We start from the raw sequence: 27,579 nt of genomic DNA on the forward strand, positions 1-27,579 counted from the left end.
ATACATTGATGATTGAATTTTGTTTAACAGATTAAAAAGTTATTATCATATGACGATTTTTTCAATATTTTTTGTTTCTAGTTTTATAAAAAACAAAATTATGAGAATCTTTTCAAGTCTTCAACTTTAAGTGATAAACAATTGTTACTTGCTGTTTTTTTAGAAACTAGTATAGAGTAAAATTTATATAACTGAATAAATTTCTACTTGTATACTGATCCTACTGTATATTAAAATGATAAATTGAAAAAAGCAAGTTTTTTAAAATAAACTAATTGTTTGACATTTTAGCTCCTCAGCTATTTAAATATGTTTGTTTGGAATCTTTTTTTAATAGCTGTAATAATACTTTAATTAATATTTTTTAACTTTATATCTGAAAACTTATTTTTGAACTGTATGTTTTTATACTATTACATAACAGCAAATGTTTGTATAGCTTTTAACTTTAATTTGTTTTATAAAAATGTTTTAAGTTTTGAATGTGTTTACAAATGTTCAAATTCAATATATATTGTTTTAAATTAGTATTATCAAGGACAGCTTAGAATTTTTACCTCTCTAAATGGTTATTTAACTCACAACAAAAATTTAAAAAGTAGTCTAATTAATGAAAACTAACAATCTTTTTCTATTTCAAATAAGTTACACATTTTTATAGAGTTCTAAAAAATAAGCCATTTATTAAGAATTAAAAGTAAATATTTTTTAACATACATAAACATATATAATTGGTATGCATGAGTAAACAAATTTTCGACAATTAGTTATTTAACATACATAACTATTTTAGAAAAACAATTTAATTACGTTAACTAATAAATTTATACTATATTCTTGTAAAATTTGATATATTACAACTTGAAATAATCTTTCAAAGCATTATTTAAAACCATTTAAATTAGGAATTATCTATATCAAGTTGGTCATATTTAAACTAAAATAAAACCAACTTACTCCATGAAGTGGATAGCAGTAATAATCAAAAGCTAAAGTGTTAGTATGGTAATAATATTTAACTAATGATCACTGCTTAGTATTATGCTTGATATTTCAATGTAAGTTACTGTCTAACTTGAGTTGTTGTTTGGTACCAAGTTAATTTAGGTATCTTATTTTATTTGTAAGCTAAAAAGCAAATGTATTGCTTTTTAAAAATTATATGTTTCACCTAATATTTGAAATATTATTAAAATTTTATTCTATGTTTTAGATATGTATTATAAGTTACTTTTAAAATATTTCAATTTTATGTTAAATTCTTTACAGGAAATGTGGTTTTGAAATATTTTATCTTTTGTAGTGACTATTTACAAAGTTTTTTTAAATGTACTGCACTAAAATTAATAAATTGTTAAGTGCTACTTTTATATACTTTTTTTTTGATAAATAAAAACTTATGTATTATATTTTAGATAAAACATTCATACTAAATTCTGTTGAACTGACTATATTTTTTGAATTTAAAGAAATTCAAAATCAACTTAAAAAGTTTTCAAAGTAAAAGTATTTGTTTATGTCAAAAAATTACTCAATTTTTTTATTCAATGAAAGAAATAATTACACTTTATATATCAGTACAATGTATTAATTTAAACTAAGTATATGCAGTTGAAACAAAATACTTTTTTTTCAAGCTTAAATTTAAAATTTAAACAACTTTTTAAGCTACTTTTAGTTAAAATAAATTGTTGAACTGTTACCCAGCCAAAAAATAAATACATAACATGTAATCACAAAGCAAAAACTTATTTATTTACTTTGTACACTTAATTACTTTGCTCTACAATGCAAAACAATTAAATTTTTTTTTTATTAAATCTGTGTTTTTTAGGTATTTAAATTCAAATTTTATGAAGTCCTAAAGGAAAGCACTGAAACATACGGTACAGTCATTTATTATTTATGTTTGTTTAAATTCTAAATACTTTGTGCTTTTAAAAAAGTGTATAGCTTGCCTTTTTTACTTTATTACAATTGACTTTAATAAATATGAGTACAATAGCATCAATTAGTTTATAAGTGCACTCGAATTTTAACAATCAATTCAAATTAACAAAATTTTATTTCAAAACTATAAATTGTTGTCGCATTAAGTTTTTATTTTTGAAATTTCAGTCTGTTTTTTTTTCTTAAAAATAATACTAAGTTTTCAAATATTAACCATTAAAACCTGTAAAGATGCTTAAACTTCAGCCATCACAGGTTTATAAATATTTTTTATTAAAATATTTTGATTGTTTAAGAAGTTTTTAAAACTCATAGAGTATTTCAAAAACATATTAATTAGTAACATATACGAAACTAAAATGTAATTATTGAAACTATATTTTCAAAGTTTTCTTGTAAAAATGTAATTTAGTTGAGAAATAGATTTATATATTGATTAAAACTTAATATTTGTTTAAAATGATAATTGAGAATAATTCCTTTATGCTTGAATTTAAATTAATTCCTTTTTATTTGTAAACATATTCTTTTGTTATTTTATCATTGGTGATAGTAAATATATAATGTATCAAGTTTTATAAAATATTTTACTAGTTTAAAAAAAAAAGCAATTAGTTCAATAAAAGCTTTTACCTGATTCTTTTAGTAGACAAGTAAAAGCTTTTGTTAAAAAATCTAAAGTTATCAAGTATTTAGCTCTTTTTTTATTGAGATGTTAAACATTGTTTACTAGTGACATAAGTATTGTTAGGGACTGTATGTTAAAAGTATACTTTTTGTAGTAAATGAACTTCTAATTTTTATAGTAACTTATAATAGTATAAGTGTTGTAGGTTTTTAAATATATGGTTATAATTGATTTTTTCGTGAATAAGATGTCATATATTAGTTTTTTTGTGTATTAACATACAGTAATATATTTTTTACCAATCAATAAAAAAAATTAGAGATCGGAATCACTTTTTCAAAGAAAAATGTCTGAAGCAGTCAGAGTAATTGTGAGATGTCGTCCTCTTAACAATAGAGAAACAAATTTAAATTGCCAAGTAACTTTTAACACTATTTTACACTTAGAGAATTTATTTCAGGTTATCTCGTACTTGTAAATAAAGTAAAACAATTTTTTCTAAATTTATAAAAAAAAATTTCATCCTGTTGAAAACTCTTTTTAAAATCAAATTTTAGACCATTTTTTATTGTTTTCATTAAACTATGTTATTATTTGTTTTTTTTAAACAGTTTGCTTTGTAAGCTTTCTTTTTCAGTTTTTAATTTTTTGTTAATTTTCTGATGAAGCCTAAATTTGATCAAAACCTTGTATCATTTATTTTTAAATAGCACCATACATTTTGAAACAATACTTCACTTTATCAAATTAATAACACTTAACTTTAATTTAAAGTGTGTAATTAACGTCGTGTAATTAACTTTAACAAAGTTTTGCAATATGTTTTTTTTTAATTGTGAAAAATTTGTATTCAAATTACCAAAACAGCTGTCATAAAAGTTATCCGTGTTTTGTTTTAAGCTTAAGTTTAATCTCAACTATTTCACTTTTATGAAATTAATTTTACTAAATTACTGTGATCAAGTGCTTTTATTTTGAAGGAATTTATCCAAATTAAATGTTTAAATACAGCACAGTTTCATCAAATTAAATTTATAATTCTCATAAAGTGAATTCATTTAGACAAAGTTTGATAAAATTTTAAAATATAATATAACTTTAAAATAACAATCGAATATAATTTGTTATAAAAAATCCTGAATTATTTTACTTTAAAGTACTTAACTATTAAACCAAAGTTTTAAAATTAATATACATTATGTACTTCAAATTATTAAAAAAAGTATAACATTTTTTGTGTAGGTTGTTGTGAACATTAATGAAGATCGAGGAATCTGTACGCTTAAAAAACCTGGTCAATCCGCTTCAACCGAACCGAAACAATTTACATTTGATGGCGCGTATTATATGCAGTCAACCACCGAACAAATTTACAATGACATCGCTTACCCTCTTGTAGAGGTTTGAGCTAAATTGAATTTATTATATCTCCTTAACGTATAAGCTAAAAATAGTTTATGCTTAAACTGTAGTTTATCAAACGATTCAATAAAAACAAGTTTTAAAAATTTAAAGAGCTTATCTGTGTGCTGTAGTTTTTTAGACCTCATATTTGTTAAGACTCTAGCGATATGGTGTTTAATAAGCGAATAATAAGTTGTAAGTTATCTTTTTTTTCTAAACTAAACTTTTAATTTTACTTGTATAAACAAATTTATTAGAATATATATAACAACAACAATTTGAAAAGTATCGAATTTATTAACTAACAATTAATGTTATATTTAAATGAATTTGTTTCGTTTTGATATTTCATTGTTAAACCTTATTGACAAATAACATTTTTAGAACTTTTTAATATAGTATTGCAATTTTAAAATGTTGTAAATTTTTTAGGTTGATTAGTCTAAAAGTAGTAACAATAAGTAATTTTTTACTACAGATTTGTAGTTTTTTATCTTTTTCCCATCATATGTATAAAAAGTCATTTTTAAATGTTATTGTTAATTTTATATATTTAACTTTGTACCCAATTAGGTTTCAACGAAAAGCAGCAACAAATATAATTATTGAACTTTTAGTCAAAAATATAGCTATATTAGTTTTAATATAAATTTATCTTACTGGAGCAATATTACTTGCTATACAGTTAAGGAAACTTTAAGAATATGAATAAAAAAAAAACATAGAAAAATTTACATATTTTACTTGCTTTTTTCCATAACAGTTTTCGTTTGCAAGTATTTATTGTAAAGAACTAATCTGCAAAGACAAAAAATATACCAGTAAAATAGCTTAATTTTAAAAGGCTAATAAAAAAAACACATGCAATTCTAAAGTATTAAATAGTTCGCTTAGTAACTGTAAAGCTTTTAGTATTAAAACTTTAAACACAAGCGAAGTTTCAATCTGATATTTATGTTTATATTTGCATTTAAAGAACAAATAGTAATTAAGTGTACAGTAAAATAATTAAAGCTAATATAGGGTTAAATGCAGCGTGTACAACAGACATAAGAAAAACAATAGGTAAAAGGAAATACCTTGTTACCAAATTCACTAAGACTTCTTACATTTTTTTTATAAATTGGTTTATTTTTTTAAAGTAGTGTTACAATATTAATTTATATGATTATAACAAAATTGAAATATATGATTGAAATAAAGTTATAATTATTTTCTAATAATTAGTTTTATAGGAGTTTGCCTTTTACCTGTTTTTATTTAAAGTTTAAAGCAAGTCGTCTGTCAGTTTATTTCCTTTATTGTTACTTTAAATGGCAGCAATGTAAAATATTTATTTTATCTAAACTATTATTATTAAAATTACTTTAATTTTGCATCTATATTGAATTTCATTTTATTTTAACTTTAGATTTTTTTTAATTGTTCAACACAATACAGCTTTGTTAGTACTATTTATCTATGAATTTGCACTCTTCTTAGTAATTAATAAAAATTGATATTAAATTTTAAAACATTGTTTTAAACAATATTATTTAATTAGGGTGTCGTTGAGGGATATAATGGAACAGTGTTTGCATACGGGCAAACTGGTTGCGGTAAATCTTTCACTATGCAAGGAATTGAAAATCCTCAGAATCAGAGAGGTGTTATACCACGAGCTTTTCAACATATTTTTGAATCTGTTTCTGTTAGTTTGTTTTTAAATCAACTTAAACTAATTTACGAACAAATGTAAAATCATTTTTGTTGATCATTCTCTTTATACTTTCAAGACTAGGTTTTTTATTGTTAGACTTGTTCTGAAGTTAGTCCTTTTTATCTATTATAGTGTTAGTACTTAACTTCCATCAAAAATTAAGTAATAAGACATTTAATCATATAACTATAATCCAGACTACTAAGACCTGTTGTCAAATCAAAATAATTGTTTTCAGTATGTTTAGTTTGGGTAACGAGTTTAACTGACAGTTTAAAAAATTAGTATTTGTATGAAATTCGAATAAGCCAGTTCTATTTGAAATTTTGTAGAACTGGATTCATAACTCCGTAGAAGTATTAGTTATCAGTTAGTTAAATAAAAAACTTATTTGTTGACTCTTATTTTATATTTAGTTTTCAGTTAGTCCAATAAAAAGTTTACTTATTGACTGTTGTTTTATATTTAGTTTTTATAAAAATGTCAATGTCTTTCTAAACACGATTTTGTAATAGTACAGTTTTTTAACGCTATATTAAAACAATATAAAATTATTATTTTTTGATTTATAACTAGTTTTGATGATTTCTAAGCTATTCATATAAGTAAAAAGTTTACTTAAATTATAATAAATTTCTAGGTTTATTTATTATTATTTTTGTGATTAAAAAACATTTTAAAAGCTTTAAATAGATTAAGGTCATTTGGAGACCAGCATTTTCTTAAATAAGGTAACAATGACCCTTATTTAAAAATTCAAACTGTATACCATAAATTAATTTTTATAGAACATAAAGACTTTAATTTAATTTTAAGTTGTAGCCAATTTATTACTTTTTTAATTAAGACCTTAACCAATAAATTAACTTCCTTTGCTGATTTTCTCTGATTTTGAAAAATTTACCAAAAATATAGTTTATCATTCATTTTTTAAGCAACTTTTTTTAAATTTTCACGAAATGATCCTTGCATTATAAAAAATATTTTTGCAACAATTAAAATAAAACACTTTATAACCAAAAATAAAAAAATTATAATTGTATTTTTTAAAGAAAACAAAAGATAAATTTCAATTATAAATATTAGTCAACATGATTGTATATTATTAAGTTAATACTGAAAAAGTTTGAGAACAGCTACTTGAAAAATTTTTGGAGAAGATAAGTTTTTAGTGAAATGGTTTTTTTTTCATCTTTTTGGTTTGGTCCTTTCATTAAAAACCTACCAAAATTTTTGACTTCGAACCTTTATATACGTTAAAGGTTACATATGTTGTCATACATGCAATTAACAAGCTGGTCTAGTTTTGTTTAGTTTTAACTCAGCTGCCATGTAATTTTATCTCACACGCCAGATATTATTCAAATTAATATAAATTTTTGAGATATAAACATAAAATTTAGAAAGTTTAAGTTACTTATATCAGGTGAAAACTGTAAAAGTGGAAAAAAGGTTAATCGTTATTAGTTTTTGATAGTAAGTAATCAAACAGTCTCTCCTTTCTTACAAACTTTAACCATTATTCTTTAAGTTTTAAGAATTTTTTTACATATTTTTCGAAAATTACAATCAGGTTTTTTTCTTTTTTGATAATTTTTTTGTAGTTACTATTTTAAAAGATAAATGCTGCAAATGTTACTAGGTTTATTATTTACTAATTAGAAATAATAGATATAGAAAACGACCTTATCCTTTTTGCCTGCTTTTTGTCAGTAAAATAAGTTATTGATGCTCATAAAAAATCTTTGTCGAACATAATCGTTGATTAGATTTTCGCCAAGTTACTACTGTCGACTATCAATATAGACCGAGTCTGTTATCATTCTTATAAAAAATCGTGCGGTCTTGTAAGTCCATTTACGCAACAAGTTCCTTAAACATATTAAATAGCTGAATTAGCTAGTTCAATTAACTAGAAATATATTTTTATTATAATAGCAACTCTCTTAAAATTACGATATACTACCAATCGAATCATATTGTGGTGTTTGTTAGATTGTATTGTATAGATTGCAGAGAACACTAAGTATTTGGTACATGCCTCGTATTTGGAGATTTATAACGAAGAAGTGAGAGACTTACTCAGTAAAAATATTAAAGACAAACTCGAGGTTAGTTTTTGAACTTATAAAAGTTTTACTCAAATAAATGTATATCTTATTTTCTGGATTTTTAGATGTTGTCTTTTTATTATAAAAATAAAGTTTTATAGGGTTTTTTTTTCAAGTAAGAATTTAAATGCTAACATAGTCTTTAACAAAATTTATAACAATCAAATTAAAAAGTTTTCTAAGCAAAATAATAAGTTTTTTATACAAACTTAAGCTGTACAATACAGTACTTAGTAAGTTAGGTTTATTATATAAAATTTCTAAACAGAAACAACTTGATTTGGTTTTTGTTAATACTATTTTGAAATACATCGTTTTAATTAAAGATTAGTAAGAAGTTTATTTACTGCCTTAAAGACTTTATTGAAAGTTACTTTGATAACTATGTTCTATTTCTATAGTTCTAATATCTTCAAAATGACATGTTTTAATCGATTAAACCAGTATCTATTTCGGCCATCATCAACAAAGTTGAAAATCAACAATAAATAATGAACTTCACACGACCAACAACAACAGCATCCGAGACAACCTAATTAGGACTTATCAGGCAGGCATAGTCGCGAGAAACTGCTGTTGTGATCTTACCAAGCGGGTTTAAGTATAAAGTACTGAAGCGACCGTTTGTGATTTAAGTTAAAAAAATTGACACAGCTAAATCATTCACAGCCCAACGTCTCAGACATTGTTAGCTTATTGTGAGATTATAGTCTGTGTTCGTTTGATCAGTTTTAACCAATATCTATTTCGGCCATCATCAACAAAGCCTGATGAGTCCTAATTAAGACGAAACTGGTCGTAGGTTGTCTCGGATGCTGTTGTTGTTGGTCGTGTGAAGTTCATTATTTATTAATCGATTAAATAAAAATTTAATATTCACTTTAAGGTTAAACAGAATCCTGATAGGGGTATATACGTAAAAGGGTTGCTAAAAAAGGCAGTTGGAAATGTGCAAGACTGTGAGAAGATCATGGCACAGGGGTGGAAAAACAGAAGCACTGGTGCTACTTTAATGAACGCAGATTCTTCTAGAAGTCACTCTATTTTCACTATCTACTTAGAAGCTTGCGACACTGGTTTTTAAAAAACTTATTAAACTGTTTTAAAAGTTACCTTAAAAAATGTGCATAGTTATAGGGCAAACTAGTTCTTTAGAGTTTGTTTTTAATATACAAATATATAAATTTAAATTTTATATTTTCACTAAATAACTTTATTGTTAGTTAAGAAAATTCTCTATATGAAGAATACTAATTCGTACTATTTTTTTCTATTTATTTACTGACTACAAATACAGAAATAGATTACAAACAATAAGTAGGTTTTGTTTATAATATGGAGTGAAAAGTGTGAATATTGTTATGTAAAATCAGCGTTACAATTTGAATTTTTGAAAATAACTTTTACTTTTTTGTTTACTAAACAGTGGAGATACTTAAAGGTAATTTTTATGTATTGCACTAATGTTTGCATGTAAAGTTTTATTTTACTTTGCTACGTTATTTGTCAGTTGCATAATGTAACAATGTACAGCTTGTGTTTTTTACAAAACAATTGTTACGCTGTTGCTAACAGCTCATCAGATGCAAGCAACACATTTATAGATCTAAAGAACTTTGAGTGTATAACTTTTAAAGTAACGAGCATTAGTTAATAAGTGTTTTTGCAATTTATAAAGTTGTAATAGAATAAAGCATAAAAGTAATCAAGCATATCTTATTAATTCTTAAAAAGTTGGTTGTTAAATAATTTATAGACTTAAAATTCTTATGAGTTTTCAAACATTGTGACAATAAAGCATAAAAATAATCAAATAAAAATAATTATAATTTCAAAACACGGATGATTCGTACTTAAAAATACTACGAGTTAAAGGATGAATTGTACACAGTTCCTTTTTTTTTTTACTGTTTACATTTTATCGTATTTTTGGATTTAAATCTAACAAAATTATAAACTACTTTTTCTTAAAAGTAAAGTAGTAAATAACTCATCATTTATTAGTCAGTTTGAATTTTGATTGAGTCCTTTCTTTTTGTTTTTAACTCAAAGTTTTTATTGTTTCTGACGTGGCTGTATTTTGTATATTAACACTATGAAAATGTATTGTGTAACTAAACTAGAAGTTAACAAAATGAGTGGTTGTACCTAATTCTAAGATAGTGAAATGGTTTATATTCAGTATTTTTACACTTAATAAAACACTAAGTAAAGCACTACATTTTTTTCTTATATACTCTTTTTACACCACTTTAAACTATGTTTAGAGTTCTATATCTTTTATATTAAGTTCATTTCTGCAATACTTTTACGGATATTGCTAAATTTTTAGTTTTATCGTACTACTTATAGATTTAGTATAATCACATACAATTAAAGTCAATAGTCTAATACGTTTAATTTAAAAACCTTACTAATACTAATTTTAAAGCTTTTGTAATAATGTCAGTTAGTTTAGTTTTACTTTAAGTTTCTTTTAAAAATTGTAGTACTTGTTTTATAAATTGTTAGGACTCAAAAATTAAGCACTGATAAGTTTCCCTTTTTCGTAAATTTAAGCTTTGTAAAATAATAACCATTATAATTTTTTTTATAAATTATGATTATGAAATATTATCAAATTTTACAACACACATTTAAAAAAGTATGCATTTTATACACTTTGATTTTTTTAGAAGACTTTTTACTGAAAATATCGAATTTATACACTGTAAAGTTAAAAAATGTTTCAGTCTATATAAGTATTTTTCTTTAAGCACAAATACTAAAAGTACTATTTTTTTATTAAAATATAACACGATTTTAGATGTTAAAAGACAAGTTTATATGATAAAAAACTACAGTGCAAAATACAAAATAAACTTTTTGAATTCATTAGGAATAGACGGTGGAGATCATATTCGGGCAGGAAAGTTGAATTTGGTTGATTTGGCCGGTAGTGAACGCCAAGGAAAAACGGGGGCAACAGGAGAAAGATTGAGAGAGGCGACTAAAATCAATTTGTCATTGTCTGCTTTAGGTCTGTAACTACGTATCTAGTCTACTATACTTTTGAAAGCTTTTTTCGTTAACTATATTAACATATCATGATAAATACACCAATTATAACTTTTTGAGTTATTACTACTAGATTTTTTTTTAATTTATCTAAGAAGTATTTTTTATTTTTCATATACAGTTTTTTTTGTTATTTGTTAAAATCCCAAAATAATTTCTGGTTAAAAGATAGTTTTTTAATTACAAATTTATTATGTTTACTGCAAATAGCTTAAAGTATATTAAACATTTTCAATTACTTTTAAGTTTGTAAGATGTAAGTTATTTATGCTCTTCCTACAAATTTGACGTTTTTACTGTGTTTTTTTTATGATAAATAAAATATATCCAGTTGAGACTTAATTACAAATATGTTTTTCATTAACTATTATAAATTTGTGTACTTCAAATATTACAAACCTTTTTTACACACATTTGAATTTTATCGATATTTTTTGTATTGAATTTTATAGTTAATTGTAGTTTAGATTTTTATTCCTGGGTAATAAAAAAAAAATTTTTTAATGTAGATAAATTTAAATAATTATTAGAAAAAAAAATTTAGTTTGATTACTACTAACTACTTTATAAAAGCCTTTTTAGTCATTATATCTGTCATAAACTATTTCAAATGACAACAATTAAAACACAAAAACTACTTACCAAAAGTAAACATACAAAAATCTTAATTATCAGTATCTGATACTTAAGCTACAAAAATGCCAATTAATAATCAAATACGTTATAAATATGTTTAGTTTTTGCTAACTTTTAAAAGTTTATACTTTATAACTTTCTTCAAACATGTGTGTGGAAATTCAAAAAATAAATAATTAATGGTGTTTTAAATCCTCTTTTTTTTCTGTAGAAACAAAAGCATGTATTTATTTTTGATTTTGGCAGTTTTATTTTATATGACTTATGTTATTGCAAAATTGAGTTGTTATAGATCTAAATGTTGTGTTTGTAAAGTGTTTATGCTTGTTAGAAATAAACCTAAAGAGAAGATACTAGTGTAAAAAAGTTTTTTTATTATTCAACTACAAAAAAGTATATAACAAACATACTTTTTGAATTTTTCTAAACTTTTAATTTAAACTAGCCAAGCTAAACCATCAAATTCATAGATGCACATAAGTAATCATACTATTCTAGTGTTTAAATTTATTTTAATAATTAATTTCATAAAAGTTCAATTTTATGTAGTTTAGATTAAAAATAATAAGAAACACAGACTGTTTGAAGTAAGCTTCAAGTTAATTAACTCACTATATTGTTCAACAAAATTTAAGTTAAATTATATTAAAATACAAAACTGTTTTCCTTCCACATTTATTATATAGAAAATTTTATAATCTTACTGCTGTAACATTTTATCCATAAATTAACAAATGCTTGATAAAAAAAATAAGTATATTTTAAATTGAGTTAGGTAGTTTGTAAAATACGACTTCTGACTAGTAGTTGCTAGAAGATTGAAAGTATCTGTCACCTCAATTCTTTATTAGTATAAGCGAATAAACTGACAGGAAATGTGATATCGGCACTTGTTGATGGTAAATCAAAACATATTCCTTATCGAGATAGCAAGTTAACGAGGTTATTGCAAGACTCGCTGGGTGGAAACACAAAGACTCTAATGGTTGCATGTTTGTCTCCGGCTGATAACAACTACGAAGAAACACTGAGTACTTTGAGGTTGTTTACAACAATTTACTGCGCTTACTTTCAAGTTGAACAATAATTTTTAAGCCCATTTCTATACAAAATTTCCAAAACAATTAAATATCTGTTTCGAAACAGCTTGAAAAGTTTTTGAAATTCTAAATTAAAGGTTTAACTTGCCTTATAGCCCTTTTTTGCTTACATTAGTTTATACAGATATGCAAATCGGGCGAAGAATATCAAAAACAAGCCAACAATTAACGAGGATCCGAAAGATGCCTTGCTCCGTGAGTACCAGGAAGAAATAAAAAAGTTGAGGGCTTTACTGGCCGGACAACTTGGTGCTGACGGTATAAAAGGTTAGTAGGCTACAAAAAGTAAATTTATTAAATAACTATATTTGATATCAGACCTTTACATTCATTTTAATGGTGTTCATCATTTAGTTTCATTTTGACATCATAATCACATTAGAAAAACTAAAAAAAAAGCTTTAATCTTAAAAATGCTATAAGTCATCTAATTAGTCGAAGTCTTTTATTATGATAATGAAAGCTGTCAAAAATTTTATAAAAAGTTTTAAGAATACTTTTAAAACTTTTATTTTGTATTTTTCCCTTTATTGTTAATGCTGACATATGTTTTTTTTTTAATATATGTCACACTATAAAACTTTGATAAAAAAGTTAAGTAGAGTTTAAAATCTTACAAACCAAAATAAAAAATTATATAATATATTTGTGTTTAAATAATCAAAATTTGAGATTTTAACCTAGTAGAAAAGCGTCAGTATTGACTGTTAGAGAATCTAAGAAACTAAAAACTAATAAATTTTTTTTAGTTTTATTTAAGGTTTAAAATTCTATTTTTTTAGTTTATTCTGATGTCTTACAAAAGATTAATCTTGTTTAAACAATTATATAAATCTTAATAAAATATGTCACTTTCTGCATTCAAACCTTAACACAAATGAAATAAATAAAAAGTACTTATTATAAAATTAATAAAAGTTTATTAAGTTAAAAAGACTCATTTTATTTCAATAAACTACTATGTATTTTTTAACGTTTTTAAACTCAATCTAATAAATTTTTAACCTTTTTAATTTTAAATTGTCAAGTATACCTTATTAAAATAAAAAATATAAGTTTTTAATCAATGTGAGTGTTATGTTCACATTTTTAAACCTTTAATGTCGTATAAATAAACTTAAAGCTAGGATTAAGATTTAAATCTAAAAACCAACTTGTAAGTTTAATATAATATTACGTTTTATCCTAAAGTAAAAATTAATTATCTATAAAAAAATTTAGTTAAATTTAGAAACATGTTTATTTAACCACATTCTTAACGAATCATTTTCAATTTCATTCAGGTTCACCTTATGCTTCAGATGGTTTGTTATCTTTTGTTGCTAGAAGCACTTTTTTTAGTTTAACACAGCACAATGTTTTATGTTCATTATTTGCTGTAAATATGTTTTACAATTTTTTTTTACGAGATAGTGATGCTTAACCTTTAATTTAAAGTTTATAAAATATTTCATCAATATTTTTTAAGAAAACTTATTTTAATTTTGTTTTACAATAAAAACTTACTTTTTGTCAATTTTTTTACTTTATAGCAAATGATAACATCACAGCTTTTGTTTTATTCTACACGAATTAAAACATTAACAATTAGTTTTTTGAAACTCAGTTGTTGCATTAGCGTTGTTTACAAAGTTAGATTTTAAAATATGACTATGATTTAAGTTAAAATTTTTCATTTGGTGTAAGCTTAATTTTGACAGCTATTTTTTTATAATTTTATTTTTTTTGCAATTGTTAGTTACTTAAAAACAATAGTTTTTGAACAGTTTTAAGTTAAAGAAGTTAGCACTAATGTTTAACTAATCGTTTGGAGATTTAACGAAAGTTTATTTTCAAAAGTCAATTTTTTTAATGAGCTAAAATAAAACATATTTCTGTACTACTACTAGCAGTTTTGTTTGTTATGCACCACAGGTTAATTAAATTTACTCACCAAACTTGGAAATATATGTTAGTTTATTTTTACTTGTGGTAAAGTACAGAGTAGCTTTTTTTATTTTTCTCTTTTAAGCCTTTTAATTTATTTTCTAATATTATTTGAAACTAAGTTCATTTTAAGCGTTTTTACTTTAGTTTTAATTTTTTATTTAATAAAATTTAGCTCAATAAATTAAATAAAAGAAGCTATTCAAGATTATTTAAAGTAATTTTGGATAAGAATTAAAGTTATTTAAATATTGATAAGTGCAGAACCTTATTAAACAATCAAATATTGCTTTTTTTATCAAATATTGAAATATTGAATAACGTTTAATTAAACAAAATACTTTCTTATTATTACATTTTTACAATAAGTTTTAAAAGTTTTATAAAAGTTTTGGCTTAGTGAGTTTTGACCTTGTATAACTAAACTGTGCTTCAATATATCAATCTGCAGCAGATTAAGTATGTACTTCATCAAAGCAGTCAAAATATTTAAACACAGCTTTACTTGCTGGGCAATCTCCGTCTCAGATCAAGCTTAGATCTCAAATGAAAGAAGAGGCTACTTTGCATGTTGGTGTTAAATCGCAGTCAACAACATTAAATACTGATGGAATTAAAAAAGCAGAAATGTTGGCTCAAAGCATGAAAAGGGAAAAAGAAGAAGCTGTTAAACTAAAAATGGTATCCTTTTTTTAATTCTTTTTAGTGTAGTGCTATCTGCTACTTATTTTCAAATTGGTTCTATAATTTGTTTTAAGTTAAACAACTACTTCTTCTATCGAAATTTAAACTGTTTTGTTGAAGTCTACTTTACCTGTTTAGTTTCAAAATTTTAAAATTAATTTGAAATATTAAAATGTATTTTTTAAAAGGTTATACAAAGTAAAACAAAATACAATTTAAAAATAGGCAGCATTTTAATTGATAATTACAGGGTTGCCAAAAAATCTGGAATTTGAGAAATTTTGAAAAAAAACCTGGAATATTGAACAAAATTCACTAAAAAACCTGGAGTTTTGAATAAAAATCACTAAAAAACATGGAAAAACCTCAAATTTTAAACAAGTTTTACATGTTAAGTAGTAAAATTTCGATTTGACACAAAAAATTTATCTTATAGAATTAACACATTTTTTACCTTGAACTTTATTTTAAACTAAAATAGACCCTAAAACACGTAACTTTAAAAACCTTGAAGAAATTTTAAAAACCTGGAGAAAATTTGCCAAAAATATTTGGCAACCCTGTAATTATTGAATAACTTTTATTGTCTTTCTTAGAAAAATGTTTGTTAAGTTTTTGAAGGTTTAGATTTTGTTTATTACATTTTAGTATTGAACAAGTATTTTACAAAGGGTTTTTTCAACTACTAAAATAAAATTTAATTGATTTAAATTTTAGAACCTTGTTAAAACATCTACAGTAAAAAACATTATTGTATTATATAGACTAGTTTTCAATAAAATACTACTACTAAAAGTCGAAAATTGTTTAAAACTTTTTTCTAAGTAATTTTTGCTCGCTTGCAACAAAAAAATAAATTAATTTTTTACTATCTTTATTTTGTGTCTGTGCAGTTTACTTTTTATCTTTATTACGTGTTCAAGACTTGTTGTAAAGTATAACAATATAAATTTTCTATTGTTTAAAAGTAATATTTCCTATAATGTTACATAATAGACACTTTACTTAACATCTGTTTTTTTACCTAAATTTTCAATAGGAATACGAAAACAAACTAAATACAATAAAAGAGCAATACGAAAAAGAACAATCTAGCAATATTAAATTACAGCAAGATATTGAACAACTGAAAACACAGTATGAACAACACCTTAAACAAGAAGGTTATAATTTTATTTCAATGAAAACTTGTTGCGATTACTTCTTATGTAGATAGTAGTTTTAGTACCACTTAACTTCTAAAAATAATCAATTAGTGGGTAATATTTTAATGGGATTCTAGCTAATTTTACAGAGTTAGCTTTGGTTTTCATTTCCGACATATTTTTTACTAAAAATAATATTGAATCTTAAATGAAAGCTTAAAGTACAAACTACAAGCCAGTTTTAATAGAATTAAAAACTCTTATTTAACTTTTGAGATATTGTAATTTTTATAAAAAGTTTCCGATACAAACTTATAGACCACAAGTTTTTCGGGGTCATTTTTCTTGGAAATTTTAAAAATCACTAAAAACTTATCTTCTCCTTCGTTATATGAGATAGAGATCTCAAAATTTCAGGAAACGTTTCTTTTTACAGTTTAAAAGACTTTGAATGTTGGAATATATTTTAAAATAAAAATTTTAGATAAAAAAAACAAAAAAAATAGATGGTTTTTTTTTAATAAAAATTTTATTTTTCAAAATTAAAAAAATCCTGCGGTTAATCTTTTTAAAATTTAATACTACACTTTCTGTGAACAGGGTTGCCACTTTACCTGGAAACCTTGAAAAACCTGGAATTCGACAATTTAGACAAAAATAACCTGAAAAAACCTGGAATTTGAGAAATTTTGAAAAACAAACTGGAAAAACCTAGAATTGTGAACAAAAATTCTTAAAAAACCTGGAAAAACCTGGAATTTTAACAATTTTCACATGTTCAGTAGTAAAATTTCGATTTGACTTTAAAAAATCTATCATACAAATAAAAAATTTTTGTTATCATTAAAATTGTTTTTATTAAAAGATATATTTAAAGTAGCTTTACATTATCTTTTAAATGTTTTTATACTATTTAACACAGTTTCTTACCTTAGACTTAACTTTTAACTAAAAATAGACCCAAAAATGTGTACTTTTAAAAACCTGGAAGAAATTTGGAAAACCTGGAAAAAATTAAAAAATAAACAAGTGGCAACCCTGTGTGAAAATTTGAAAAAGATTGCTTAAAAAATGAAGGAAGAGATAGATTTTAGTGAAATGGTCTTTTTTCGCGTTTTTAGTTTGCGCCTTCCATTAGGAACCTATTGAGGTCACCGATTTTGACCGCTCATATCTCAAAAGTTAATTTGAAATTTTTCAAGCAGTTAAAAATATCTGATAGCTCAGATAAAACTCTATAAAATAAGATCAACTTGTAAAAATCAAGGTTAACCCCCCCCCCCCCTAATAAAATATATAAATGCCCTTAAACGATGTAATTACAGGCTAAATTTACTGCCTTAATTTGAGTTATGAACAATAAAATTATTTAAAAGTGCTTAATTTTTTTAGTAAAGTGGTAGCAAGGTCTTGTAGTAGAAAATATATAGATTTTTTTTTTTTTCATAGGTGTATATTGTTTTTTATAAAAACATATTTTTTTTTAATTTAATTGTTTTAAGGCCTTGTAAGTTGACTGCTTTTTTATGCTATAGCCTTGTTAATTTGCTGAAACATTGTTTCCAAAACTAATTAATAAAATAATTCTAAATACAGGGCTTGCGACTCAAAAAACACTAACAATGGAGCGAATAACTCAAGAAGTTAGTTTCTTACAAGTTTACTCATTTGTTTTTCATAGGATTTAGGTTATACAATGTAAAAAAAAATATCTGTAAAATTTGTTTATGACTAGCTTTGAAGTCTGATGGAGTTTATTATTTTGATATCAATGTACATTTTGTTATTTATATATATTACTATTGAGCATTTCTATATGTATATTGTATAATACTTTAATTAACTTTTCAACTAATAGTTCTTAATCGTTTAAAATATAGTTCTAAAGGAGAGTAGATTGTAATGTAAAGTTGTCTACTTGTGACTTTTTGTGCAGCTAGCGCACCTCTACACGCTACGAAACTCTTTTAACTATGAAAATTCATCATCTTCTTCGTACGACGCTAACTCTTCTCCCACGACAACGTCATCTGACGAATTATCTGATAATTCGGTAATCATGTCATACTCAGATGATGACGTTATCAGTACTTTTCCTAGGAGAGCCTTATTAAGCACTAGGGATGAAAGAAAAAGTTTCCTCCCGGTGCCTGTGCGTAGGAGCAAATCAGCAGACTCGATCGAGTCCAATGAAGATTCACAGGGAGACCTAAGAGTGTTTCGACAGTCAGCAAACTTTATGCTTAAGCTTAGCGAGATTGTTTACAACCATGCACTTCAGCTTTCTTTAAAAAGAAAAATGAGTGACAGAAGAGGGATAAGAACCAATGAGGTTTTTGTTATTGTCGTGGAATAAATGTTGTACTTTTGTTGTAATATTTTTGTTTTAATGTTTTTTAAATAAGATTGAATATTTTTTTCTTTTACTCTTTTATAATAGCGTTCTTTCTCAAAGAATTAGAGATTAGAATCGTTAATACTTTCTCATATGCAATGATGTAAGTTTCATGTTGTGCGTTGTATTTTTTTATTTTTAATGATGTTTGTCTCGTTACCTAAACTTATTTAATTTTTTTTAAATGTCATAACAAAAGTTTTCAGCTAAAAGTTGTTCTTTTAATCTCTACTTAGGCATGCATGCATGCTTGTTTTTTTTTTTTTTAATTCTACGATTATTTTGATTTGTTTTCTTTTTGATTTATCCTTAAACTTTATCTTAACTAAAGGTCGAGTTTTCAAGCAGAACAACATCTTCAGGATTTAGCGAAAATAGACATCTGGTATATTTTAGTAGTTTGAATATTTTGTTTAAAACCTTATAGTTTTAAAAGTTACATTACTTTGTAAAATTATTTGTATCTTTTTATACTTACGACGTTTGTCCATACAAAAATAATTAAATATGTAGTTCTAGGGAATTTTGAAATTTAAAAAGTGCTGATTGAGAGTATCATATATAGTAGAGTTAATGTCAAGTTGTGTTTATTAAATTTGTTTTAATTTGCTTATTTGAAAAAGTAATTTAGTAAGCATAACGTATGATATAAGTATATCTATACTTTAAATGTATATACAAAAAATAAAGTCATTTAAATTATATAACACATATTAAATAAATTTGTTGTTGAGTTGATAAATTAAAACATATAAGTTTTATTCTATAGTAATATCATAATAAAAATAAAATAGTATAAATAGATATTTGAATTTTAAGTACTATTCTAGAGTTTACAACAACTAAAAACTGTATAAAAAACATACGTATTCAAACATAGGTATTTAAACACTATTTACTGTAAAATAAAGGTTGGTCTATTAATTTTAGTATTTATAATAAATAATGTAGAAACTATGACTGTTTAACAAATAAACCCAATTAATTAAAGTTTTATAACAGCTTCAATATAAATGCTGATGTGTAAAGATATTTAGGATAGTAAAAAAGCATTATTTTTGATATAGATAACCTTAAATAAACTATATAGCTAAAAACCAATATGTTCAAAAACATTTTGTAGTTTACTTATTTTGTCTAAGGATGTTGTTTTTGTCTTTAAAAATTGATAGTAGGCTCGCAAACTATTTTTTGAAAATTTTTAGGATATTTGTTTATTAGATAACAAAAATATCATAATATCACACAACTTCTGCCCTGATAAAAGTAAAATAAAATACATTAAACTTTAAATAATGTTACTCGTTTTTACATGAGAAATATGTAAAGTGTTTTTGAAGTAGGGAAGTTAGATTTTTTTTAATGAATTAAAAGTATTTATTAAATAAGACTAAATGTTTTCAAGCAACTACTAGTAGTAGGCTCGCTATCACCCGAAATCAGTCAAACGTATTATGTTCCTAAAAGCAATAATCATGAACATAGTACACTACACTAAAACCAAATACAGGTACTGTGATGCAACAAGGTTATGAAAAATAAGAAATAAAAAATGATGAATTTATAAATGTATGTTGAAAAAATATTAAACATATAATTTATATGACTTCTTTGTTGCTTAGGTTTCTTAATGTATTGCTTCTTTTTCTTTGATTATTTTCTAAATAGAAGATCGCCATTTTGCGGTTATTAGCAAGCTCCTTTCACTAATCGGTGCAGAAAAAGTCTATACGTCTACTAAACTATTTATATGTTTACCTTCTGTAAGCTTTTAATCTTTTTTCTATTTACCGTTTTAAAATAGCTTCATTTTTTAATATGTAGTTTTGAATATTAATGTTTAACACTTCGTGAGATAAAGACATGAGGTAAAAGCAAAAAAAAATGCAATATGCAAAACTGGCTGTTTTATTATCCGGGTAATAAGCTGTGCCGGATCCAAAACTTTATTCTAAATTCACATCCAATTTGAACCGGAAACAAATATTTTTAACAAAAAATTTGGTTAGATCCAGATCTTAGCAAGTTATGGCCAGATCTGGCACTGTCCGGCGTTACTACCCTGTAGATTACATTTTTACTATTCTCTTGTAGTTGTGTTTACATTTTCAGATTAATCAAGTCTGCAAAACGTCATATGGAATTTTTTTTAAGTTATTTGGAAAATAAGTTAAAAATTGTTGTTATTATTTATTTAATAATTTAATTAAGTTCGGATCGTTAGTATGTAACAACTGAACTCTCAACTCTTAAGTTAAAACAAAATTATTAAGCTAAATTAAAATCTTAAATATCTTAGTGCTTTGAAATTATTTTTCTTCTTAATTTAATATGCATTTATTTAAGTATGATTTTTTTTTAGTGTTAATTTTTACAGAGTATTATGCCTGATGTCAAAGATTTAGAAACTGAAAAAAGTCCTCGCGAAATTGGCGATGTTTTTGTCGAAGGACTTAAAAAGGTTATTTACTAATTTAATTTTTCATTTAAAAAGTTTGATTATAATTGTAAGTTTTACATTTCAACCATGTTTATTATCGTTGTTTGGTATTCATAAAACCCGGTTTACTAACTAAAACTACCATTTTTTGATTAGAAAATTGTTATAATGTTTTAAGTAGACGTTATTCAAAGTTTATAATTAAAAACCAAAACAAAAACAGGCTTTAAGTTTACAGATTGTTCATTTTATATTAGCTTGATTATAACATTTTTTTTGAGTTATAAGCCTTTAATTAAACATTCAAAAAGGTAGTGGAAGACAATAAACCAGAAATACGTCAACCCGAGAAAAACACAGTTGATGAGCAAAAAATAAAAGAAGCTGACCTTAAGAAAACAAAAGATGTTACCGAAAATGAAATCGAAAATCTCAAAAGTTCTTCAAGCAAAACTTCAGAAGACGTCTTAAAACATGATGAAACAGCTGCAAAAAGTAGTGTTTCCACTCCTTATGATGATATCTCAAAAGAAGATATAGTTCGCCAGCACGAAGAAGCGTTAAAGAGACTGCAGCAGCTTCAAATGAACATGGTTGGTGGAGAAAATGTGTCCGATGAAGAGGTAAAAAGAAGACGAAAGAAACGGGAAGAACATTTAGAAGGGAGAAGGGCAAAAAGAATGGAGTTAAATGACGACGATGACGTCATAATGGGTGTTTATGAGGACATGAGTGAGCAAGTAAAAGTTAAAGACAAACTGTTTCAAAAACAAAAAAAGAAGGTATGAAAATTGGGTAACTTTTTTACAAAAAAAAGTGTCTTTTTTTACTTTTTTAGTAAAATCTGTGTCTGTTAAATCAAAGCATTTATATACAGGGTTGCCAAAAAACCTGGAATCTCAGAAAAACCTAGATTTTAACAATTTAGGGAAAAAACCTGAAATTTGGGAAAATTTGAAGAAAAAAAACCTTGAATTTAGAACAAAAATCACTAAAAAATCTGAGAGTTTTTCACTAAAAAGTAAAGTAATTTCGATTACATACGAAAAATATTTCATAGAAAAAAAATTGTATCATTTAAAAATGTTTTCATTAAAAAGCACATTTAAAGTAGTTTTACTGAACCATTTCAATGTTTTTATATAATTAAAGACAGTATTTTTTATAACTTAAGCTTAATTTTATACTATAAATGAACCAAAAAACGTGTTTTTTAAAAACTGAAAGAATTTTACAAAAAAACTTTTGGCAACCCTTTATTAGTTTATATACATTTTATCTATCAATAAAAAATCACTTATTTTTAAATATTTATTCAATGATGAAAGCTTTAGCTCATAATACTTAAAAATTTTTCATAATTAAAAATGTATTTAAAAGGTTTATAAATAAGTATAGACTTGTAAAAAGCTTTCTTATTTTATTATGTTTATCGTTAATCGTCGTATCTATAAAGTTTTGTAGTATTTGGATTAAAATGAGCTGTTGAATTTTAACATTAGAATGAAGCGTTAACAATGGAGATAGAAGATTTGAACTATGAGTTTGAGCGTGACAGGTCGGAGTATTTAACTACTATTCGAAAACAAGAAAGGGAACTGAATTTGCTGAACGTTAGTTTATGGCTGATTTAAATTTTAATGTTTAATTTTACGTAAAGTGAATGATATATAAAAATAAAGTATGAATAAAAACCTAGGAGATTTTGAATAAGATCCAGCCTACAGTCCGAAGAGATTGTAATTATAGTAATATGGACAAAATTAAAAGCGAAGCTAGTTTTGACGAGGACTTAAACAAGTGGAATCTCCCTGAACTTCTACTTATCAGAACAAAATTACCCAACACGAGTGAAAAAGGTCATTATACAAAAACAAGTTGAATATATACGTATTATAAATATAACTAACATATCTCATTTTGACAATAATTTTAAAACTACTTTTTATATTATAATTATTAATTAAAACTTCGTGAAACTGGATTAATTAACCTAAATATTCATATTACAAATATAACTAACATATCTTATTCTTCAAACATTATTAGCTAATTCATTTTTAATGCAAAACAAATAATAAAACACTCTCTCAAGTTTTTCTGTGATAGTTTATACGTATTACACTACTTTTCGTCAGAACTTAACAGTAGAACAAATTTAAAATTATGAATAGTTTTTTAAACAAAAACACAAAAAGTTAAAACTAACAAAGTGATAAGCACAATAAATAATCAGTGTAAAGTAATAAATAATTAAACTCAAATACTACTAACAGATAAAAAAGGATAGTTTAACTAAATAAAGACACTTTGTAATCAAGTTCCTTCTGTTTGCACAGTTCTGGTTTCTCGAAAAATATAGAGATAGCCTCCAACTTCACGAGATCAAACACACTATTGCAATGATGGATTATTCTAAATCTGGATATGTCATTTTTCCTAGCACAATCTCCATTATTTGTTAGATGTTCTGCAACTGAAGATCTTTTTGCTGCGTTTTTTGTTGCTGTTGTCTTAATTTCAGGTTCTTGTTCAATGAATTTCAAAACACAAGCAGGTAGATGTTCTTTTATCCTGTTTTTTAAGTGCCTAGAGGTCTGACCGATATAGCTCTTTTCGCAAGAGCAATTAAACTTGTACACTATACAACTTATGTCTTAGTCTGGTATCGGGTCCTTCAACTGCACTTTTAATAAAGATTTTGAAAGAAATATAACTCTTGGAAGCACTTGATTGTAAGATGTTTTTGTTATGTCTTTTACTTTGCTCTCAAATACTCGTGATTTTTCTCCAATATAAGGTAGTTTTAAAATTGCTGGGAACTTCTCCGGTCCATATAGCCAAGGTTGATTTATGTTACTGTGGTGTGATTTTATCACCCTCTTTATCAAATCTGGTGGGTAACCATTTTTTATTAAAATTTCTTTTATTCTTTCAACCTCTGAATGAAGTACATCTGTTCGAAAGAATTACTTCATTCAGAGGTTGAAAGAATAAAAGAAATTTTAATAAAAAATGGTTACCCACCAGATTTGATAAAGAGGGTGATAAAATCACACCACAGTAACATAAATCAACCTTGGCTATATGGACCGGAGAAGTTCCCAGCAATTTTAAAACTACCTTATATTGGAGAAAAATCACGAGTATTTGAGAGCAAAGTAAAAGACATAACAAAAACATCTTACAATCAAGTGCTTCCAAGAGTTATATTTCTTTCAAAATCTTTATTAAAAGTGCAGTTGAAGGACCCGATACCAGACTAAGACATAAGTTGTATAGTGTACAAGTTTAATTGCTCTTGCGAAAAGAGCTATATCGGTCAGACCTCTAGGCACTTAAAAAACAGGATAAAAGAACATCTACCTGCTTGTGTTTTGAAATTCATTGAACAATAACCTGAAATTAAGACAACAGCAACAGAAAACGCAGCAAAAAGATCTTCAGTTGCAGAACATCTAATAATTAATAGAGATTGTGCTAGGAAATATGACATATCCAGATTTAGAATAATCCATCATTGCAATAGTGTGTTTGATCTCGTGAAGTTGGAGGCTATCTCTATATTTTTCGAGAAACCAGAACTGTGCAAACAGAAGGAATTTGATTACAAAGTGTCTTTTTTTAGTTAAACTATCCTTTTTTTATCCGTTAGCAGTATTTGAGTTTAATTATTTATTACTTTACACTGATTATTTATTGTGCTTATCACTTTGTTAGTTTTAACTTTTTGTGTTTTTGTTTAAAAAACTATTCGTAATTTTAAATTTGTTCTACTGTTAAGTTCTGACGAAAAGTAGTGTAATACGTATAAACTATCACAGAAAAACTTGAGAGAGTGTTTTTTATATTTGTTTTGCATTAAATATCTTATTCTAACGACAATTTTAAAATTACTTTATATATCAACAATTGTTAATTAAACACTTATTCAAACTGCATTAATTTACTTAAAATAGAGAAATTAGGTATTTTAAATGTTATTATTGTTTTATTCTTGTTAATTCATTTCATTCATACCTTTATTTAAAAAAAACTTTAAGCTAATTTTGAAACATTTTTTAGTATTTTTTCTTTTACATTTTTACTTATCAGAATTTTATAGGTTTATTTTTGATTTTAAACTGGATATGCGGTCATTAATACTTGTATAAGTTTTAGTTACTATATTTTTAAAACGTATATGAATACTTAAGCTTGTTAAATATACAATAAAAATTAATTTTAACTACTTTTCTTAAACAATTTGATCAGGAACAATAATTTTCCCTTTTTGAATAATGTTTGCTCTTATTAAGTTCAAGTTTTATTATTTACATTTAAAAAATGAAATGTCTTAATACTATTTTAGGTTTCATAAGTCAGAAAGCAGCTACAATTAGTCGTTCGTCCGAAAAAATCACAGACCTGTCTGGTTTAAGGTCTGACCACCTTAGAGGGGATACTTTAACAGAAGACAAATATCTATTAAAATTAAGAGGACGCGAAGCCTCGAACTATTTTCAACCGAAACGCCAGTTGGGACACATACTTGCTTCTTCAGCCCATTCAGACCCTGGAAGGGGAACTAATAGTTTGTTTTTAAATCGATACCTTTGATAAGTTTAATTAAATTTTTTGAAATGGTCGATCAATAAGTTCATATTCACTGTTTTATGTGGTTGTATTTAAATCATAGTTGTATAAAACTAGAACAACTAGAATAATTATTACTGTCAATACATCTTCATTAAATTTATTATGTTTTCATAGGAAAATATATTATTATTGACTTATAAAAATAAATTGATAGGCTAATTTAAAAATAAGCTGATTAAACTTACTTGAGTATTTAACAACGAATATCAATTCATTCGCAAAGAGTTGTTACCAACAACAGCTCAAATTACTTCAAATAACTTTTTGTGTATTTACTGAATTTTTATACCAGACAATTTAAAGCTTATTTTGTTATTATTTTAATACGTTTAACAAGTTTTAAAAGGCGCCTAAAAGTTATATTTTTTACTTCCTGTTTTCTGAACAACTTCGACTTCAAGTTAAAAAAGTTTGTATCTTTTAGTTTTCTCTACCTCCACGATCGGTATTAATACTAATGTAAGTACTGATGTATTTTTTTAGCTTTAAAAAGACTTTAAACTTTAAATGACAACTCAATATTTTGTAAAAAAAACATATAAATGATATAAAAATTTAAACATAAAAGCATCAGTCTTAATTTTTAAATAAAATTCAAATATAAATATTTATCTGTTTTAGTTTTTTGGTTTTATTTGTAACAAAAATCATTTAGTATCTTTTTTTTATGGATGTTTTAAATTTAAAGCATATATAGTTGTTATTTTTTTTGTAAATTATAACTGTTACTAATTAAAGCTATACATTTTTAAATTAGTTGCTTCTACAAATGATATACTGCTACGCATTACAAACAGGTTTAAATTAAACATATTTAATAGAATAATAATAATATTTTTGAGATTAACTCAAATTATATCACAGCAACTAGCAGATTTTACCCAACACCCCCACCTGCTCAACAACAACACCATCTAATGGCCAATCCTGACAACTGCAGGTATCTCCATGACAACCACGAAAACGACGTTTTGTCTCGCAGGCCTCATAAGCTAGAAGCGCTTAATATGACGTCACAAAAACGAAAGAAAAAATCTTCTAAACATAATTTAAACTCTGCAGGCTGGCCTTGAGTGTTTTTACAAAGCCATAATGGTATCTCTATTTTTTTTATTAAAGCAAATAAAACTAAATAAAAAAAACTTAGTTAAACTCACTTAGTTTTTTTCTACACCTTTAATAAACACATACATTCACCTTAATAGTTGTTATAAATAACACAGTTGTTATAAATGATTGCCTTTCTGAATTAATTTAACTGTTCACTCATAAAACTTTAAAAAAAATTTAATTCTATAAATAAACACATTTATATTAATGTACAAATGTTTAACTGTTAAGCTTTACAAATGCTTTTCTTCTGTTTATATTTTATAAAAACTGTGTAAAATGTTTTTATTTTTGCATTAAATTATTTTTAAACTTAAATTTTGAAGTGTATAAAACTTTAAACTAAAATATGTTATATTTATATACTATTGAATGTTTTCAAGTGCAATAAAAAAAATTATATAAATCGATATAAAAATTGTAAAACAATAAAGATACATTAGGTTTAAATTTTATGATACATTTAAGTATAAAAGCCTCTTAATATACAAACGTACTTTCAATACTAATACTTTCAATAATTTTTTTTTTATTTTTGTTAAGTTTTTACACTCTCCTAGAAGGTATTCACATACAACTTATACTTTATTATACTAAATTACTATTTTTATCTTGCCTGCCTATTTAACTAATTGCTAATATATAAGTTTTTCATT

At 24.7% G+C, this 27,579-nt stretch overlaps 1 protein-coding gene across 7 annotated transcripts; it reads left to right on the top strand.

Moving 5' to 3' along the window:
* Positions 1 to 879: 879 nt before the first annotated feature.
* On the top strand, positions 880 to 27,032 carry LOC145845588 (osmotic avoidance abnormal protein 3-like). 7 transcript variants are annotated; one of them, XM_082952760.1, is made up of 21 exons: positions 880 to 996; positions 1,835 to 1,886; positions 2,898 to 2,996; positions 3,821 to 3,979; positions 5,526 to 5,672; positions 7,691 to 7,792; positions 8,679 to 8,868; positions 10,671 to 10,811; positions 12,358 to 12,526; positions 12,710 to 12,852; positions 13,869 to 13,889; positions 15,011 to 15,192; positions 16,235 to 16,358; positions 17,937 to 17,983; positions 19,067 to 19,120; positions 21,113 to 21,196; positions 21,487 to 21,957; positions 22,678 to 22,788; positions 22,875 to 23,034; positions 25,527 to 25,748; positions 26,678 to 27,032. In XM_082952760.1, the coding sequence occupies exons 3-21, from the start codon at positions 2,925 to 2,927 to the stop codon at positions 26,884 to 26,886; spliced, it is 2,808 nt and encodes a 935-aa protein (XP_082808886.1). In that variant the 5' UTR covers positions 880 to 996; positions 1,835 to 1,886; positions 2,898 to 2,924; the 3' UTR covers positions 26,887 to 27,032. The 7 variants fall into 7 exon arrangements, with proteins under 7 accessions (XP_082808886.1, XP_082808888.1, XP_082808887.1 ...); XM_082952762.1 differs by lacking the exon at positions 1,835 to 1,886; XM_082952761.1 differs by lacking the exons at positions 880 to 996; positions 1,835 to 1,886 and adding an exon at positions 1,901 to 1,907.
* The last annotated feature ends 547 nt before the right edge of the window (positions 27,033 to 27,579 follow it).

Source organism: Thalia democratica, chromosome 1 (genome assembly GCF_965202585.1).
Source record: "Thalia democratica chromosome 1, ktThaDemo2.hap1.1, whole genome shotgun sequence".
Lineage (NCBI taxonomy): Eukaryota > Metazoa > Chordata > Thaliacea > Salpida > Salpidae > Thalia > Thalia democratica.

What these genes read in the sequence shown, in the direction of transcription:
- LOC145845588 (XM_082952758.1), top strand. Translation starts at nt 2,182, where the DNA reads ATGCTTAAACTTCAGCCATCACAG. An exon ending in TGGAGCGAATAACTCAAGAA is followed by an intron (nt 17,984 to 19,066) that starts GTTAGTTTCTTA and finishes TCTTAACTAAAG; the next exon opens with GTCGAGTTTTCAAGCAGAAC. An exon ending in TTCAAAAACAAAAAAAGAAG is followed by an intron (nt 21,958 to 22,677) that starts GTATGAAAATTG and finishes TTTTAACATTAG; the next exon opens with AATGAAGCGTTAACAATGGA.